Below are 18,070 nucleotides of genomic sequence, written 5' to 3'. Positions count from 1 at the left end.
GTTTTGAATTTTTGCATTGCTTACAGTAGTCATCCGGCCTAACTGCTGCCAGTCCAGACTTTTAGTGCTTCAGAAATCTCCCTGGTTTCTTCAGCCTGGCAGGCGGCAGCTTTCTGGTTGTTCCATTCTTCCCCAGGGTTTGTTGTAGTGTGAAGGCCTTGGTGGAGGCATACAATGCTTGGGAGGATATAGCCACCAGGAGGCTGCTAAGTTAGGGGTCCTCACCAGACAGGTGAGGGATATTATACTGTCAGGTTTAATTTACTGACAAGCTTATGCATATCAGCTTTTTGGTGGCACGTATCTCAATGTGTGCATGTCACGTCTGCTGGTGCACTTTGTTAGCCGTGGTCCCGTACGGTCACGTCGACACACGCACTGCGAAACCACTACAAATAAGTAGGCGGGCGCCGCGAACTTATTGAAGTTTTATGGTATCAAATCGAAACAGACAGAGACGGTGGGAATTGACTAAACATGGAGCCTCCGAAGTTTGAGACGGCCGACTGGTTAAAGGAAGAAGTGGGCAAGCCTGACACTAAAACCAGGTAGCTCTAATCTATAGCCTACAGCTAAACCATATTAGTCTCGTCCTCGCAGACCCATTCTCCGGGGTGGCGCTTATCGATTAGAGATTATAAGCGCCCCCTCCGAAAGGGTCTGATGAAATGCCCATACCATTTTTGTCCGAGAAATCGCCAACTCTGGCGAGTGATAATTGGTGTTTAATAACTACACAAGAGGTGACGATTTGAGGTAAGCTTTGCTTTTGTAAAGTCTGTACTGCGCAGTCATTATATGATAAATACTGCTTAATTGTCACCTTTTGTAAAATCTTGTGTAGGTATTAAACACCAATTATCACTCGCCAGAGTTGGACAAAAATGGTATGGGCATTTCACCAGACCCTTTCGGAAGGGGGCGCTTATAATCTCTAATCGATAAGCGCCACCCCGGAGAATGGGTCTGCGAGGACGACACTAAAACCATATTAAGCCTTACTTATGATCCGCCATACGAGTAAAGCCAGCTCACTACTGCTGGCAAGCTACATATTATAATGTTATTAAACATGCACAACTACAGCTTTTATTTTATAAGGCACCATTCACTACTGGACATGTGGCATGTGGCACATAAGTCTATCTTTTTCAGTAGCCGGGAAGCCCATAGCATTGTATAGACAAGTGAACCCCTGAACTTATGATGCATGAGTCTGCTGAGTGACTGGCTGCATGGGTATTTTTTTCATTAATGGGTGTTCTGTACAAGTAAAGCATCATCCAGACTGAATCACAAAACAGACAGAATTCCCTCATGTAGCTATGCCGCAGCGATCAGAGATACAGATAAGCAGGCCAGGGATATTGGATAGCTCCATCAACTGAATCACTACCCTAGACAAAGAAGCTTTAAATATTATTGCAAAGTTCATGAACTTTGCAATAATATAAAGTTTAGGGTATAGTGATTCAGTTGATAGCTATCCAACATCTCTAGCTGAGCAGTCAGAAATGAGTTTACCTGTATAATCCAGACATAGCTAATCAGTGGCGGATACAGGGAGGTTGCAATGGTTTCAGCTGAAACCCCACAGCGCGCGTTCCAGATTTATTCACAGTCCGATTCATGATCATGTGGGTGATAACATTGCCAAGAGTTTTACATAGCGTATTATATTAGGACTTTTTCTACTGGTCAAACTTCATACTTTTGCCTTTGAATAAGCATTACCTCATTCAACATGTACAGCAAGTAGTGACTTCTTTTTGGTCTTCAACTTAAAAAAAGCTAGGCTGAAATTGTAATTCCAGAGTGGAATTTCAAAATGTCTGGATTCGCCCCTGACAGTTATTGAAAACTTCCTCAACCTGAAGCGCCCTCTGAAAATTTCTAGATCCGCCACTGCTATTGATTGGTCCAAAGTACTCTAGGAGGACTAGATGCAATCACATGTAATACAACCTCTACACGAGATGCATCAACTGGTTCCATATTATGGCACAGCTGTGTACTTGAAATGTGACTTGCATGTTTAGTTGCACCTGTTGCCGTACCACAGTACATTGTACTGACATGTATGCCATCCACAATATGACCATACTTTAATCTTCATTACTATTTAAGACTTAACAATACTTAGTATGGTTTGGGACATAGCTGGTTATCATTGTGGCCACTATAATGAGGTTGGTTTATTATCAATGTGGTTGCTAACTTGATGTTTTATAGCTACTCTTGGTGGTATGGAAATTTGACCAACAGTAAATTAATCCTACTGCATTAACAAACTTGTTGAAATCCCTTGCATATTAGTTACCAGTAGCAACAGTTGATGATCAATTGAATTTTCTCCTACAGTGTCCTATATAATAGGGTCTTGGATGCTACATGGCATTTGCCACTCTGGAAGAGAGATGCTGCTGCTGAACATGCCAGGTATACTCCAATCATTTTGTTGGAATCATTTAACGTGTTCTTCCAACAGATTCAGGCCCACCAGCCACCAGCCACATACAAGGCTGAGGACAACAAGGCTAAACATTTGAGGGACCATCACCAGATGTTGGCTAACTGGAAAGATAAAACTGCACAGGTCAGTACTAGTTATTGTAAAATCTGGTAACATATTTTAGTGAGGGAACTGTGCAAGATGAAATTTTCATTTGACACTCAATCATGCAGGAAGTTTCACAACACTGTCCATTCAGAAATAAACCAGGTTATGTAGATACATACACTTTAGTATGTAGCATATTCTCTTTTGGCTTCTACTGTAAAATAAAATTTGCATTGAAAACTTGTACAAAAATTCTTACACGAATTTTTTACACAAGATCGAACTACTCTAATAGAACAGTCATCCATGTATTCATATGAAAATATTGTTTGCAGAAAAAAATTTTTGCACAAAAATAATGCAAATTATGGTATTTTGCTATTCTGTTTCTATACCTTATACTGTCTCCCTGTCAAAAAAACAGTGCCATAGTTTAGATCGAGCCAAATATTGTAATATCAAACAGTGCCAAATATTGTAATATCAAACAGTGCCAAATATTGTAATATCAAACAGTGCCAAATATTGTAATATCAAACAGTGCCAAATATTGTAATATCAAACAGTGCCAAATATTATAATATCAAACAGTGCCAAATATTGTAATATCAAACAGTGCCAAATATTATAATATCAAACAGTGCCAAATATTGTAATATCAAACAGTGCCAAATATTATAATATCAAACAGTGCCAAATATTGTAATATCAAACAGTGCCAAATATTGTAATACAAATGGGACCATGGACAAGTGTCCTGATTATCATAGAATCCACACTTTATAGTGTCCTTTTTATTCAAGATGTGTGAGAGGTAGACACACTTGCCATGCACTCTCAACAACTACAGTGTATGTGATCAGATAGTGGCAATAGTCTGTAATGTTATGAGTCTGTGTTGATAATACATACTGTGTGTGTGTGTTTGTATTTTGTACTTCATTTATAAAAATATGAATTCATAATATTATTCTTTGTAACGTACATACATACTTGTAATTTGCTTTCTATGTTTATGAAATTTTTGTGTGGTATGTAGGAATCACTTAATTACACAATGCACTTTGTCCCTTACTGCATAACCTGACATAAAGACATCTTGATAAACAGGACACTTTTAGTGGGCCTGAGGTGCCATTTAAATGTTGGTTGCACTGTTAAGTTTGTACAGGAATGTTTGATGGGTGTCTGTATACAGTGTGTAATGTTGCGTGCGTGTTGGTCTGTATGTACTGCATTGTATTGTTGTTTTTTGTTCGTTACACGTACAGTTTGGCATCAACAATGACACTCCAGTAGTACTGTATGATAACAATGAAGATATTGGAATGTACTCTGCTATTATTCAAGGTAGGGATATGTTAACTTGAGTGTATGAATAGAATGTGGCTGTATACACATTGCTGTCAAGTCCCTATCCATGTATTATAAATAAAGTGAATATTATGTGGCACTATGGCCCTTTCATCATGAAGGATGAAACAGGTTTGTGTTGTAAGACAGTACTTTATGTGAAACGTGCTATGATGGCCACAAATAATGTTGTAAGGTAGTACTTTGTTATTAAACTTGAATGGTGGACGTGATCATTTGTGCTGATTGTATGTGGTGGTACGTGATATGTTGGCTGCTGGTAATAACATCCAATATGTTAGTGTGGTCTAACACATGTGTGCCAATTATAAACACATACATACACTGAGTGGTGTGAGAGAGTGCCTGATGCTGGGAGTGTCTGGCATCCACTGGTAGCTGCATACCAATGTGGAACACTGTCACAACATGTTGTGTTGAAGTCATATCAGTTATAATGTGTCATTAGAATTGTGGTTATGTGGGCCAAATTATCCTATAGGGAAAGACTTGTCAGTTTTTTCTTTCAACTCAGCATTAAAATCTATAGGGGAAATACATATTAATCAGGACACTTGGTAATGGTACCAAAGTACATGTATCTCTTAGCATGTAAATTGATCTGGGAAATCAGGGGGTGTCCCTAATACACTGGTTTCATTGTACTACTATTACAGTGTTTGTCTTTTACAGCTGTTTGGACACACTCATATGGACATTCTCGATGGAGGCATCCCCAGCTACCTCAAGTCAGGGGGCCCAATAGAATCAGGCCCCCCACATACCCCACAGTCGGCCATCTACAAAGCTAGCTTCATAAAAGCTGACCAGACTCGCAGCTATGAGCAGATGTTGTTTAACTTTAAAGAGAAACTAGAACAAGTATGTAGTGTTCTTTCTGTTTCATTGTTATAGTTATAATGTGCCAGTAGTACATTGGAAACTGTGTTAACAGCTGTGTGATGTATGGTAATGCTGGATTTCTATTCATCTTGGGAGTTTCCTGAGATTGCCACATAATCCACTGGGGTAAAAAAATGATCTGAGGGTTTAAACTGATTTGACTTTGTATGGGAGTAATATCTGTATATTTCTGATTGAGAGTGTAATTGGTCCATTTCAGGTAGTTAATGCTCGGTCTGCTGGCAGGTTTAATGTCACTGAACCAGAACCCAATCCAAGTGAGATTTGCTTGTGTGTGCTGTGTGTATTTATACTATAACATCACGAACACATGTTAGCTATATGCATGAACAGTGCTAGCTAGCTTTATGCACCCCACAAGTCGTAAACCACTACTTTAGACCACAGTTGTTGTTCTAATTGGTCAATATTTAGTGTTAATGTGTTTGTGATCCCGGTGAAGCCATGTGTGTGTGTTGTGGTTTTGTTATGGCACATGTTTATCACATGCTTGCTCATCCATTGTAGACCTCTCCAGTGGACACTTGATAGGATCCTACAATATTCCTTATGGTAAATTCTTACGGTCTGATACCAAGACTATGAAATCTGCTGAAGAGTTGAAAATAGGTACAGAAACAAGCTTCATACATTTAATGCATGAGTATAGAAGTGTATTCTTTGAATGGAGTTCTATTAATTTTATTGTGTATTAAGTGGTTCCACTAGCATTTACCACACCTCCATATTATGTTATAAAAGTTAACCATAATCTCACCTGCAAGAAGTATAGTAGCATAGTTTTTAACACGTGTGGATTTCATTACATGTTTGTGATGTACACTGCATGTGCTGAAGTCACTCTGTGCTGAAGTATATTATTATTAGTGCTGTGAACCTGCAGAGTTTACTAAAACCGGTTATTGGAAGGTGAATAATTGGATATTGACCAGTTATTGTCTGATTGTAAATTAGCAGACATTATGGCACTAAACATGCCTTTTGGAAGCCTTAGGGTGTTACCAAAGTGACCATCAACATCCTGCCTTACAATAACGGCTATTACAAGCACATATTTACACTTGCTTTGAGGTTATGTTGTGATGTTAACACTTGTCAGCAGGGGTAATTTATGCTTTACCAAGTGGGTGGGCAAAACTGGTTAAAAGGCTTCTTAGCCAATAATTGGCTTGACCTAGACAATACCGGTTAATAACCGGTTAATAACCGGTTAATAACCGGTTAATAACCAGTTTTTCCATACTGGTTCACAACACTAATTATTTTATGTAATAACTTTCTGTATTTCCACTCTAGTATTCCAAGAGGCAGGTGTAGATCTGGATAAGCCAGTAGTGGCTACTTGTGGTAGTGGCATAACAGCTTGTTGGATAGTAGTGGCAGGTCTGCTGTGTGGGATGAAGTCTGTTCCTCTATATGATGTAAGTGGACTAGCAACCCCAGTATGGGAAAACCTGTCTTATAGGCATGTTGAATCAAATCTTTTCATCAATCAACTTAAGAGATTTACCATCTCGGTGATGTTGTATGTGGTATGCTAAGCTAATTGGTATCTCACCCATAAAACTGAGTTATGAGCTGTGAAGTTGAAAATCTGGATTTTCAGACTAGTCAATTATACAGTGGAACCTGTTTATAATTTTGGGACATCTTTGGACCAGCTAATAGTGTCCTGATTTCCCAAGTCAGTTTATGTACTGTACTAAGGGATACTTTGATATATTAACTATAGTCTGTTCATGTTCACCTGAGCCCTCATTTCTTGTTAATAACTCTTGTTAGCTACATGGGCCAGCTGCCCAAACATTTAGTAGCGCTGTGAAGCCCTTTAAACGCTGGAACTGTTAATCAAAAAAGCGCTTTGATACTGGCAAGAACAAGTGAATTATGAGGCTTTAAAAATATCCCATACATGTAGTATGGACAATTCAGGCACGTAAACATGTTTACAACATGAAAACATGCTTGTTCCAGTACAAAACCATTGGGAGTGAACATGTGTTTATCTCTTTGATATCACTATATTTGGTGGGGGCACAGGTGAATGCATACTGTCTGGATTATGTAGGTATCCTCAAGTGTCCACATTAACAGGTTCCATTGTAGCTAGTAAGGCCACTCTGTAAGTAGATACCTTGATAGTTCCAGTGCACCTTAATACCATTATCTATAACTACACTGTTATGTAACATCATCTTACAACTAAGAGATTGATCCGTCATGATCCCTTTGTACTTGGCTAAACTGTATCCCTGCCTTATCAGGAATTGTACAAATAATACGTGTGTACATGTCTCTGTAAGTTGTAGTACTTCCGTAGAGCTAAATTGTGAAAACTAACTATAATCTTTCACTAGAGCATCATATGCTATCAAATCATTGAGAGCATACACTCTATATTATAATGGAAAGTCCTTTCTTTTCTTATTTTGTGTTCTTAACATCATGAGACCATGTGCTTAAAAGATACACTTATGTAAGCATGCAGTGATAATGACCGGCTTATCTCTGTGTGCTTATAATTACATACTTACTTTGTCTTCATTTTCAAAAAAACTTTTTTGCTTTGATAACAGAGTGTTAATGACTGTGTTTATTAACACCAGTCTGTTGCCATGCTGTATAATTTATTGTTTGTTAATGTGTGGGGAGTTATAGGATGTTCCTTTGTGCTCAAAGACTTGCCACATTCCTGATGTAATACTAGCAATCATTAGGGTAACACTCAGAGTATCAAGTAGTTAGCAGCCATAATTTGTTCACTAGCTCTCATTTCTTGTGGGGGGTTAGTACAGAACATGTTACTAAGAAGGGGATGCATAACTATTCCTTTGGAGCTGTATTTTTGGATCTTATAATGAAACTATAATAACCCTGAATACAGCTGCAACATAACATCCTGCCAATAAACCAATTTATGTAACTTAGGGCCCATAACATAACAATTTTGCGAATTTGGTGAATGCTCTATTAGAGTCAGTGAATACAGTCATTATGGATTTTGGTACTATACAGAGCATTTCAAGACTACTTTTAAGCAGAAACACTTAGTACAGTGCTATATACATCATAGGGACTAATAAACTTCCCTTAATAATGAATCACATTATAGAAGTCAAACGTGTCACCAGTAGCGGTGTGAATATAGTTTACAATTGTAGGGATTTCATTAGCTAGATAAACAGCCATCTAACCACTCAATACGTCAAAGCAAAAAAAGTGATTGTAAGTGTATAACTGCTACTGCTATGTGCACAATTATTTTGAGTTACTCTAATAAAGCAGTCACCCATTTTTAGATTTATTTTTGTTGCAGCACACTTGTAGGCTTTGACGTTTAGAGTATTATTAGCAGTACCATATGGGCTAATGAATTCATTGCAACTATGAATCTTGTTTAAGATAATAGTGGCGACATAGCCATATGAATGTAATTTGCACTTGTATGGATTTCATTAGTTAGATAAGCTACTGGTTGATCAATAAAGCTGTCTGCACACATCAATTAGCTCTCAGTACAACTATTTATGATCTATGACAAAGCAATTTTAAAACTCTCTAATAGAGCAGTCTTTCGTTTTTAAGTATTAAATAGTTGGTAATGGTCACTGAAAGTTTTTTGCATAGAAAAATTGTAAACAGCTTTACCACTATTCTTCGGAGGCTCCAGGCACCAGCACTATTTTTTGTATTGACTTTTCTCAGATAGCAAAATTTTTAATAACAGAAAATCACTTGGTTTGTAACTTTGTATGCATTAAATAGTGAGCCAGTTTCTGTATGGTAGCTAAGTACTGGTACCACTGCGTGTCACATAATCATTGTTCTCTTTTTGATTTACAGAATTCATGGACAGAATGGGTACACATGGCACCTGCGACACCAAGATGGTCAGTGTGAAAGGCGTGGACATGAAATAGCTCCATATAATTTTGTATATTTTTAAACCGAAATCTTGTTATAACTATAACTTCTTTGTAATGGATTTATATATTTTGTTTGTATACAGCTAACTTTGGTATGGATATTTGTATGTATGATATTACAAGCTAAACATAATAACTGTAATGAAGTATGTCACAGTTTATTGCTTTTATTGGCTTCTCTGATCAGAAACCACATAAAATTATCTCAGATAATTATTAGCTGCATGTGTGTGTACATAGCTATACAATAGAACTGATATAGTGTCCTGGTTGTCAAGGTGATATGTCCTGATTTTTTATGTACTATTTTTAAGTAGTACCCAAACTCACTAAGTAGGGTTAAGCCGTCTCCATATCAGTACAATCTTACCTTCTCACAGCATTTCCACCATGCCACATCTGGGATAAAGCAGCCGACTGTCGACTTTACCTCTCACCATCGATGTACGTATAACACTTTCTTTGTTATCAGCTTTAAGACACAAAAGCATCCCATTTGTGAAACAATGCACAAGCCCCTTCACGATACCATTACCAGATGCCATTTTATATTTTGCTTTATTGTTAAACCCATTGCTACAGTGAAACCTTACTTAGTGGTCACCTCATTAATAAGGCAACCTTGTTATAATGGCCAGGTTCAGAAAGTCCAGATGTATCTTCCATTGATTTAATTTTCATTAATAGGGCCATCTCATTAATAAGGCCAGCGGCCACGTACTGCAGGATCAAACTGGTAAAACTAGCACAATATTCCCTCAATAAAGGGGACAGCTGAACAGACAGTCAACGTATCACTGCAAAAGTTGTTGCTCCTGAGTACCTGCCAAAAGCTATGCCAGCCAATAGTTTTAGTAATGTGCATCAAGTGATATATGTGTATAGCTGTTACAGCATCTATAACCAGGTGATGATTTGTTGAAAACCTTGATAATAAGGCCACTTGTTGGATTAATGAGGTTTTCATTAATAAGTCCATCTCACTAATAGGGCCACTTATTGTGGGGGTCCCAAAGGTGGCCCTATTAAAGAGGTTTCACACAGCATTTGTTGTCTGCTTCTGTTTTTTGTAGGTTTAGCTATGTACTGTAATATATCCTGCAAGGAGCAACGACTTTGGCTGATTGAAAAAATCAATCAAGGGATACTTAAGTGTCTGGATGCCCTCAGGTGTCCATACTATTATAACAGGTTCCAGCGTTTTGCATGCAAGGAAGTTTTCACACTTAGTAGGTCATAGTGGGTAGCTAGCTACTGCCAGGTGCATTAATATTTCTGTTGATAGCTCAGTCACAGCTGACTGACAAGCTTATGCATATAGCTAAGCTTTTTGGTGGCACGTATTTCTGTCATATGATAAGTTACTCAATGTGTGTATGTCACGTCTGCTGGTGCACTTTGTTAGCCGTGGTCTCGCACGGTCACGTCGACACACGCACTGCGAAACCACTACAAAGAAATATTCGGGCGCCGCGAACATAATTGAAGTTTTATTCACGAAACAGACATCGAGACGGTGGGAGTTGACTAAACATGGAGCCTCCGAAGTTTGTGACAGCTGACTGGTTAAAGGAAGAAGTGGGCAAGCCTGACACTAAAACCAGGTAGTTCTAATCTAGATAGCCATAGGTAGTTTAACAGCTAAACCGGTATACGAGCAAAGCCAGCTCAGTGACTGAGCTCACCTACTGCTGGCAAGCTAAATAATTGTAATGTTATTAACCATGTACAACTACAGCTTTATTTTATAAGGCACCATTCACTACTGGATATGTGGTATAATCTTTTTAGGGAAGCCCATGGCGTTGTACATATAGACAAGTGAACCCTGAACTTGTGATGTAGAGTCTGCTGGGTGGCTGGCTGGGTATTCATATCAAAACATATGATATGGGATTTGTCAAATCAAGCATTTTCAGGTGGTCAACATTAAAAGTTTTCAAAACACTGTGTTAAACCTTTGAAAATTAAGAATTATGCATTAAATAAATCTAATATCTGATTAATATCTTTTTTGAAACCTCAACTTGGTAAAACAGGCTGATCATAAAATCCCATCATTCCTTGTCATTTGTTGTCCAATACAAAATACATGTATTTTACACTACACACAAAAACACTAATTTACAACCTTTAACTCACAAAATTTCTACAGCACACCATACAATAAAAGAAAGCCCTTGAATTTCTCAATCCAATTCCGACCGTACAAATGGGAAAATATTGCCATAGCGACAGTTATTTACTGCTGATGATGACATAATACGCGCTCCATACATTAACCTATTGGAAAATTTAATTATCTCGGCGGGAAAATCCCAATTTACAAGTTGTTATCCTCAACCAAATTCGCTAAATTTGGTATCATTCTACGCAGCGAAGGATGCTTAATAAGTCTCCGACCGTACAAATTGTTAAACAGGTTAGTTTAAAGAAATATGTTTAAAAACACGTTTTTACGGGCAGTCTGAACACGTAAATTTTGCGGTACAAGGCTCCTTTTTAGCTTCCCCTTCGTTATTACACAAAGAACTTACACATGAATCGAATCGCCTTTCAACAAGGAATCTGATAAACCAAACTTCGTGTCTGTCAACCAAAGTACGTGGAAGTTATGGCGCCTTGTTTAGAAGACGGTGTTATTTTATACGAAACGGGCGTAACCCATTCGGAAATCCGGAATATCTTACACAAGTTTTGATATGTTTCATTAATGGGTGTTCTGTACAAGTAAAGCATCATCCAGACTGAATCACAAAATAGACAGAATTCCCTCATGTAGCTATGCCGCAGTGATCAGAAATGCAGTTAAATATGCCAGATATTGGATAGCTCTATCAACTGAATCACTACCCTAGACAAAGAAGCTTTAAATATGATTACAAAATTCATGAACTTTGCAATAATATAAAGTTTAGGGTATAGTGATTCAGTTGATAGCTATCCAACATCTCTAGCTGAGCAGTCAGAAATGATATAGCTAAGGGTTGGTCCAAAGTACTCTAGAAGGACTAAGGTGCAATCACATGTAATACAACCTCTACACATGGTGCATCAACTGGTTCCATATTATGACATAGCTGTGTGACTTGCATGTTTAGTTGCACCTGTTGCCATACCACAGTACATTGTACTGACATGTAGGCACATTCAAAAGATACATGTATGCCATCCACTATGACCTTACGTTAATGTTTATTAGTACTTGAGATGTAACAATATTTGGTACAGTTTGGGACCTAGCTGGTTATCACTGCGGTCACTATAATGAGGTTGGTTTATCATCAAGGTGGTTGCTAACTTGATGTTTTATAGCTATTCTCTGGTGGTACAGAATTGGAAATTTGGCCAACAGTAAATTGTATTAACATATACTTGTTGAAATTCCTTGCATATTAGTTACCGGTAGCAACAGTTGATGATCAATAAAATTTCAGTGAATTTTCTCCTACACTGTCCTATATTAGGGTCTTGGATGCTACATGGCATTTGCCACCCTGGAAGAGAGATGCTGCTGCTGAACATGCCAGGTATACTCCAATCATTTTTTTGGAGTCATTTGGCTAACGTGTTCTTATTTTAGTTGTCGTGTTAAAGGAGCTACGTTCATGGATCTGAGAGTGGTACATGATGCTAGCAGCAAACTTCCTAACACTGCTCCAAGCAAAGAACACTTTGAGAAATGCATGGGTGATGTAAGTTGTAATAGCTATAGTGTAATTGACTATCCACGTCATATTATACCGTATAATTTTATGGGATGTTTATAACCATCTTATAAAGTACAGTGGACCTTTACCAATGCAATTTTACTACTGAAAAAGAACAACTTAGTAAAATTTCATTAAAATCAGTTGGTCCCAAAATGTCTGTTAAATAGAGATTTCACTGTAAGAAATATTGTGCTGTTAAGTAAGTACTATCCTGCTGAGAACCTGTCAGTGTGAGAAGTCTGTAAATACAAGGAAAGCTGCAAGGTATATTAATTTTATAATTGCTATATTATGCATATGCAAGCCTTTTGTTTATCAAGTATTGTTTTCTTCCTATGTGAATTTTGCTGTAGCTATACTCCATTCATTGTCTGAACATTTTGTGATTAAATTAATATTATTGCTGAGTATTCTCCTCTTCACAGCTTGGTATCACCAGTGACACTTCTGTGGTCGTGTATGATAACAATGAACAGTTTGGAGGGTTCTCTGCAGCTAGAGCGTGGCTGTTGTTCAAGGTGAATGTTGTATGAGTGTATATCAGTGGAATATCACAAACTATTGCAATATCACTGTTACTGTTTTATTTTGGAACATGACTTTGTCACACTTATACACTGGCATGCATGCACATCAGCATATAGTTACAGTACACTGTCAGTTTTCTGCGCTGTCACAATGCCGTTTGGTGTACAATAGACAAACACACACAATAATATTGTTAATGGTGTGGTGTATACTGGTATTTGTAGCTACAAAATTTTTTTCTCCATTCAGATGTTTGGTCACCGTGACGTAGCAATTCTTGATGGAGGTCTCCCAGCCTACCTGAAATCAGGGGGCCCAACAGATTCAGGCCCACCAACCATCCCACAGCCTGCCACATACAAGGCTGAGGACAACAAGGCTAAACATTTGAGGGACTATGACCAGATGTTGGCTAACTGGAAAGATAAGACTGCACAGGTCAGTACTAGTTACTGTAAAATCTGGTAACATATTTTAGTGAGGGAATATGTGCAAATTGTTGCATAATGAAATTTTCATTTGACGCTCAATCATGCAGGAAGCTTTCACAACACTGTCCACTTAGAAATAAACCAGGTTATGTAGATACATACACCTTAGTATGTAGTGTATTACCTTGTGCCTTGTACTGTAATTAGATTTTTTTTTCCTTGTAAAATAATTTTTGCATGCAAAACTTGTACAATAACTTTTACATAAGTTTTAACTACTCTAATAGAGCAGTCATTTATGTAATCATACAAAAAAATTTTTTTGCACAGAAATTTTTTGCACTAAATAAAGTAAATTACGGTTAGGGACCTGCCGATTATGCTGGTATTATAATGAGCATAATAGGTGGCTGAAAGCATTCAGCATAATGTTAGCATAATAGGTAGAACACTGTGCATTACCATAAATCCTTACTTTTAAAAATACACATCACAGAAAATGATTGATGTACTCTAATAGAATAGTCAGAGATAATCAGACAGCTGACTGTTCCATTAGAGTATATATGTGACCGGATTTCACATAACAAGGCTTCCACGCACACAAAATCAAACTTACGTTTTTACCAGAAATGGATTGCTGGCCTAATACACTATCATATTCCACACTGTACTTCCTTCAGAACTGGCAAGTCTGGTTTCTGTGGCAGTTTTCTTCCGACCCAGTCAAAGCCACGAGTGGGAGATTTGTGCCATTGAATGGCCATGGCTTTGTGATAATGGTGTGTAGTGAGCTGGGATTTCACAGAGAGCTCACCAATAGTGTTCTCAGTCAATTTGGAGTGATTTTAGGGCCATGGAGAGCCCAAATTTGGCCTCTGGATTCCAATCGTCTTCTTGCTTCATTTTATACCCCTATATTAAGCCCACCCACCGCCCCCACCCTATTACTACCACCTGTGATATTATTACCCGCTCGAGAAAAGCTGCCCAAAACAGGGCTAATTTTGGGTATCAGAAATGTATACACCCACTCAGTGATAGCTAGTAAATAGATGCATACTTGGTGCAAATTTTGTTTGCAAAGCTGTAGGCACTGGGAAGTTATTACACAATGATTACTTAAAATCGCCATATCTCCTAACGAAGCTTTGTGCGTCGAAGCCTGGTTTTGTCAAATTCAGTCACATATATCGATTTTTTCTGTGACATGCATTTTGACAAGCAAGGATTTAGAGTCTGTGCTTCAGGCCTTCAACAACTTACTTTTTTTCCCATAAAGTGCAAATTTACTAGAATAGCATGGGAACTGAGGTATAAATATTGAGCATAATTGGTAATTTAAGTATAATAGGTAAAATAATGAGCATAATTGGTGGGTCCTTTATTATGGTATTTTGCTATTGTGTTTCTATACCTTATACTGTCTCCCTGTCAAAAAACAGTGCCATAGTTTAGAGCCATCATTGATGTTGACTTGTACTGTAACTAGTTTTGTACATTACTCACAGGTGGTTGATGCTCGACCAGCTGGAAGGTTCAATGGCACTGCCCCTGAACCAAACCCAAGTGAGTTCTAGTGACCCATGATTATGGTGGTTAGTCAAATTTCAGATATTCTAATAGTTGGTTTTTATCTGTCAACACCTCAAGGTTTATTCAAAACTAACACGTGCACACTGAACCTTGCAGAGACCAAAATATTTATGGTCCCCTCAATTATTCTACAGCATCAGTAGGAAGTTTGTAGCTACCAGCTACAGTATCAAGTTATTGTAATTGTTTCATTAGGGACCTGTGAGTTAGGATCTAGCTTGATACATGTATTGAAACTATACAAGAGTGTTCCCTCATTAGTGTAGGTCCCAATAAGAAGCTCCACATACTGTACTGTGGTTTGTAGCATTGTTTAGATCACACAACAGTCAAGTGCATGTGGTGTATGGGTCTCCCACAAAAGGCCAAGTTGAGGTTTGCCATCATGCTAACTGCCATTATACTGTATGACACTACACAATCATGCATGGTGTCACACAAGATGCAAATGTCAGTACAGTAGACTGCTAATTTTCTTGTTCTTACAGACCTCCCCAGTGGTCACATGATTGGAGCCTACAATGTCTGCTTTAAGGACTTGTTCAAGCCAGACACTAAGACTATGAAGTCACCTGAAGAGATGAAACAAGGTGAGGCCTATATCATTATCATACCACCTTCATGGAGTATAATGTGGTTGTAGTATTCCAACAAGCTGGTGTTGATTTTAGCAAGCCAGTGATAACAATGTGTACTAGTGGTATGGTGTCCTCATGGATAGTGGCATGTGGTCTAATGTGTGGATGGAAGGATGTGCCATTATATGATGTGAGTGTTATGTGTGTGCATATGTACAGTACGAGGGAATTCATGTGCAACAGAAATGCAATTATGGCATTGGTGAAACTTGTAAGGCTCCACCAGTTGATATTATATACACTGAAACCTCATCATCGCTCTTTATTGAGGCCATAGTTTGGTCCCATAATTAACTTTAGTAATGAAGAGTCACTGTACATAATTATCCCTTTTACCACTACTTAAATTAATTTTGAAGAAAACACAAATATTATTTATATATCTCTATGGTGATCACTTGTTACTACATTTACATAGAACTCATGGTCCCAGTGGGTGAAGGAAGCTCCCGATGAGATGAAGAAAGTTGGTGTAAAGGGTGCTGACATGAAGTGACAGCATTTCAAACCATTTTGTAGTGTAGTTATGCTGTGAACCTGAAAACAATTAATTAGCAGTAACAGGTTTCGATTATTCAAATTTAATGAGTATAGATTTTGTAATAATTTGTTTCATCTTTTATAAGCATTCTTAACTGAACAGGTGCATATAATTTTATTAAAATGGAACATGACCAGGCTGATGGATGTGTTCCAGTGATCAACACAACACAGGTGGGCTACAATTCATTATTACAGTTTTTATTAACTCACTATTGCCTGCCTGACAAATTGTAATAGCAATCGTGTGTGTGTTAATGGAATTATAATTATGAGACCACCTGAAATCAAATCAGTCACACTGACAAATCAGTCATTCTGGTGTATGGTCATTTGGTTTGTTGGATGTACGTGTATATCGTACGATTGAGTTGATGAATTTAAGTACAAATTTGTCAAACCTGCATGAGTACTATTCAAACCACCTAGTGTAACCTGCAGTGCTGAATAAAGAATTATGTATTTTATCATACAAAACTCAATACTGCATACATATAACACAGCAAACACTATACAAAATTTTAAACTACGTAACTTTTTTTGTTGTTAAACAATTTCAGAATCTTGGAAGTTTTATTTTTGAGGATCTTTTTACATAGCTTGTGCTTATTCAATAGCACACATCAAATTCTAAGGACCTGGGAAATACTGACTGCTCTATTAGAGTATCTTAAAATACTGACATGGGTTGTGGTAGCAGAGACTCCTGAAGTTTTCGAGGATGAGAATTTTGTCAACTAGCCAATGCAAAAAAACTATTAAATCTGCTAAAATTACTTACACTCTAGCTTTACATAAAGAAAGTCACACTGCAGTATATATTGGTTGGTATACTATAACAGATCATAATAAATTATGTTGCTCAAATATTGCACAACATGAATACACTACTACTATATCATACCCATATGGTTAAGTGTTACTGTCAAATTCTTATACAAGCCAGCAGAAGTCACCTCTTCTTGTGCACATTCATCATTTGTAGTATAGATTGAAGTGTTATGATGATTGTTTGTTGATTACAAGTCTGATGTGTCATGTTAGTAGAGCTACATAGTTGTGATAGTGAATTACTGTACAAGAAATATTATATGGCTCCATACATCTAGTCAGTGGAGTCCATTGGTGCAGATATCACTGAGTGACTTGTATGTAGACCTGAAGTGGAACCAATTGGAAGACACAGTCACTTAACACCCTTTAAATATAACACACACAACTACCGAGTTGTACTACTGAAAACTTTATATTACCATGATAACAGTGGACAAAATGTTTTACTCTGATGGGTGGTACATAGCTACAATTGTAACTTTTAAAACGAAACTATGACATGTGAAAAAGCACTGCCATGAAGAATTATCCATATGATTACCCACATAGTGGTGGTGATGCTTTCAAATTAAAACTGTTCTACCACAAAGAAGGTATCTGGCAGTATTCACATACATTAACACACAAATGAATGGCCACATAAACTTATCATACTAAATGTGCTGCATTCTGGGTCATGTGAACTATGCAATTCATCTAACTAGTGCATAATAAAAAAATTTTAAATCTGCCTAATAATAGTAAAGTAATTGAATAGAACAATCACATACAGAACTATTTTATAGTTTCATTTACAACACAAAACAAAGTCTCCAGCAGCAAAACATTGCTATTACCACCCAGCACACACACCTACACACTATACACTTATCCACTAAAGTGAACTCTTGGTTATCCCCCAATGTGTCTTGGGCATCAGTAAAGTGTTCAGAGAGGTGAATTGTTTGGATAACTGAAGCCCATACATTTATATGTGACTGGATTTGCGAAAAGGGGTCTTCCACATACATCCAATATACCAACGTTG

General features: G+C 37.6%; 3 protein-coding genes across 9 annotated transcripts in view; 2 read left to right on the top strand and 1 right to left on the bottom strand.

Annotated features, from left to right (window-relative positions):
* Positions 1–417: 417 nt before the first annotated feature.
* LOC136257780 (thiosulfate sulfurtransferase-like) lies at positions 418–8,909 on the top strand. Of its 4 annotated transcripts, none has more exons than XM_066051089.1 (9): positions 418–548; positions 2,362–2,439; positions 2,495–2,596; positions 3,832–3,910; positions 4,607–4,795; positions 5,037–5,094; positions 5,345–5,446; positions 6,134–6,258; positions 8,681–8,909. In XM_066051089.1, exons 4-9 carry the CDS (start codon positions 3,866–3,868, stop codon positions 8,735–8,737), a joined length of 576 nt encoding a protein of 191 aa, XP_065907161.1. In that variant the 5' UTR covers positions 418–548; positions 2,362–2,439; positions 2,495–2,596; positions 3,832–3,865; the 3' UTR covers positions 8,738–8,909. The 4 variants fall into 4 exon arrangements, with proteins under 4 accessions (XP_065907161.1, XP_065907158.1, XP_065907160.1 ...); XM_066051086.1 differs by having other exon boundaries at positions 2,489–2,596; XM_066051088.1 differs by having other exon boundaries at positions 426–548; positions 2,377–2,439; positions 2,489–2,596.
* A 1,320-nt stretch (positions 8,910–10,229) lies between these two features.
* On the top strand, positions 10,230–16,309 carry LOC136257779 (thiosulfate sulfurtransferase-like). The gene is made up of 9 exons (XM_066051085.1): positions 10,230–10,367; positions 12,231–12,293; positions 12,347–12,458; positions 12,902–12,994; positions 13,254–13,442; positions 14,947–15,004; positions 15,520–15,621; positions 15,675–15,799; positions 16,088–16,309. Exons 1-9 carry the CDS (start codon positions 10,297–10,299, stop codon positions 16,163–16,165), a joined length of 891 nt encoding a protein of 296 aa, XP_065907157.1. The 5' UTR covers positions 10,230–10,296; the 3' UTR covers positions 16,166–16,309.
* A 742-nt stretch (positions 16,310–17,051) lies between these two features.
* Positions 17,052–18,070, bottom strand: part of LOC136257994 (uncharacterized) — a 72,521-nt gene continuing 71,502 nt past the window's right edge. For all 4 annotated transcript variants that reach the window (XR_010702491.1, XR_010702490.1, XM_066051294.1 and 1 more), the window contains 2 exons: positions 17,313–17,367; positions 17,052–17,258 (listed from right to left, as the gene is read on the bottom strand). Coding sequence is in view for 2 of the 4 variants with exons in the window: in XM_066051294.1 (XP_065907366.1) it covers positions 17,319–17,367 (49 nt within the window). In the remaining 2 variants the exon portion in view is untranslated. The remainder of the gene's footprint in view (positions 17,259–17,312; positions 17,368–18,070) is intronic.

This window comes from Dysidea avara, chromosome 6 (assembly GCF_963678975.1).
Source record: "Dysidea avara chromosome 6, odDysAvar1.4, whole genome shotgun sequence".
NCBI lineage: Eukaryota > Metazoa > Porifera > Demospongiae > Dictyoceratida > Dysideidae > Dysidea > Dysidea avara.
The sequence above is the reverse complement of the archived record's forward strand: the minus strand, read 5'-3'. Positions and strand labels throughout refer to the sequence as shown.

Coding starts and splice junctions, on each gene's coding strand:
- LOC136257779 (XM_066051085.1), top strand. CDS start 10,297: ATGGAGCCTCCGAAGTTTGTGACAGCTGACTGGTTAAAGGAAGAAGTG. Junction 10,368..12,230: donor AAGCCTGACACTAAAACCAG/GTAGTTCTAATC, acceptor GTCCTATATTAG/GGTCTTGGATGCTACATGGC. Junction 12,459..12,901: donor TTGAGAAATGCATGGGTGAT/GTAAGTTGTAAT, acceptor TCCTCTTCACAG/CTTGGTATCACCAGTGACAC.
- LOC136257780 (XM_066051089.1), top strand. CDS start 3,866: ATGATAACAATGAAGATATTGGAATGTACTCTGCTATTATTCAAG. Junction 5,095..5,344: donor TGAACCAGAACCCAATCCAA/GTGAGATTTGCT, acceptor CATCCATTGTAG/ACCTCTCCAGTGGACACTTG. Junction 6,259..8,680: donor AGTCTGTTCCTCTATATGAT/GTAAGTGGACTA, acceptor TTTGATTTACAG/AATTCATGGACAGAATGGGT.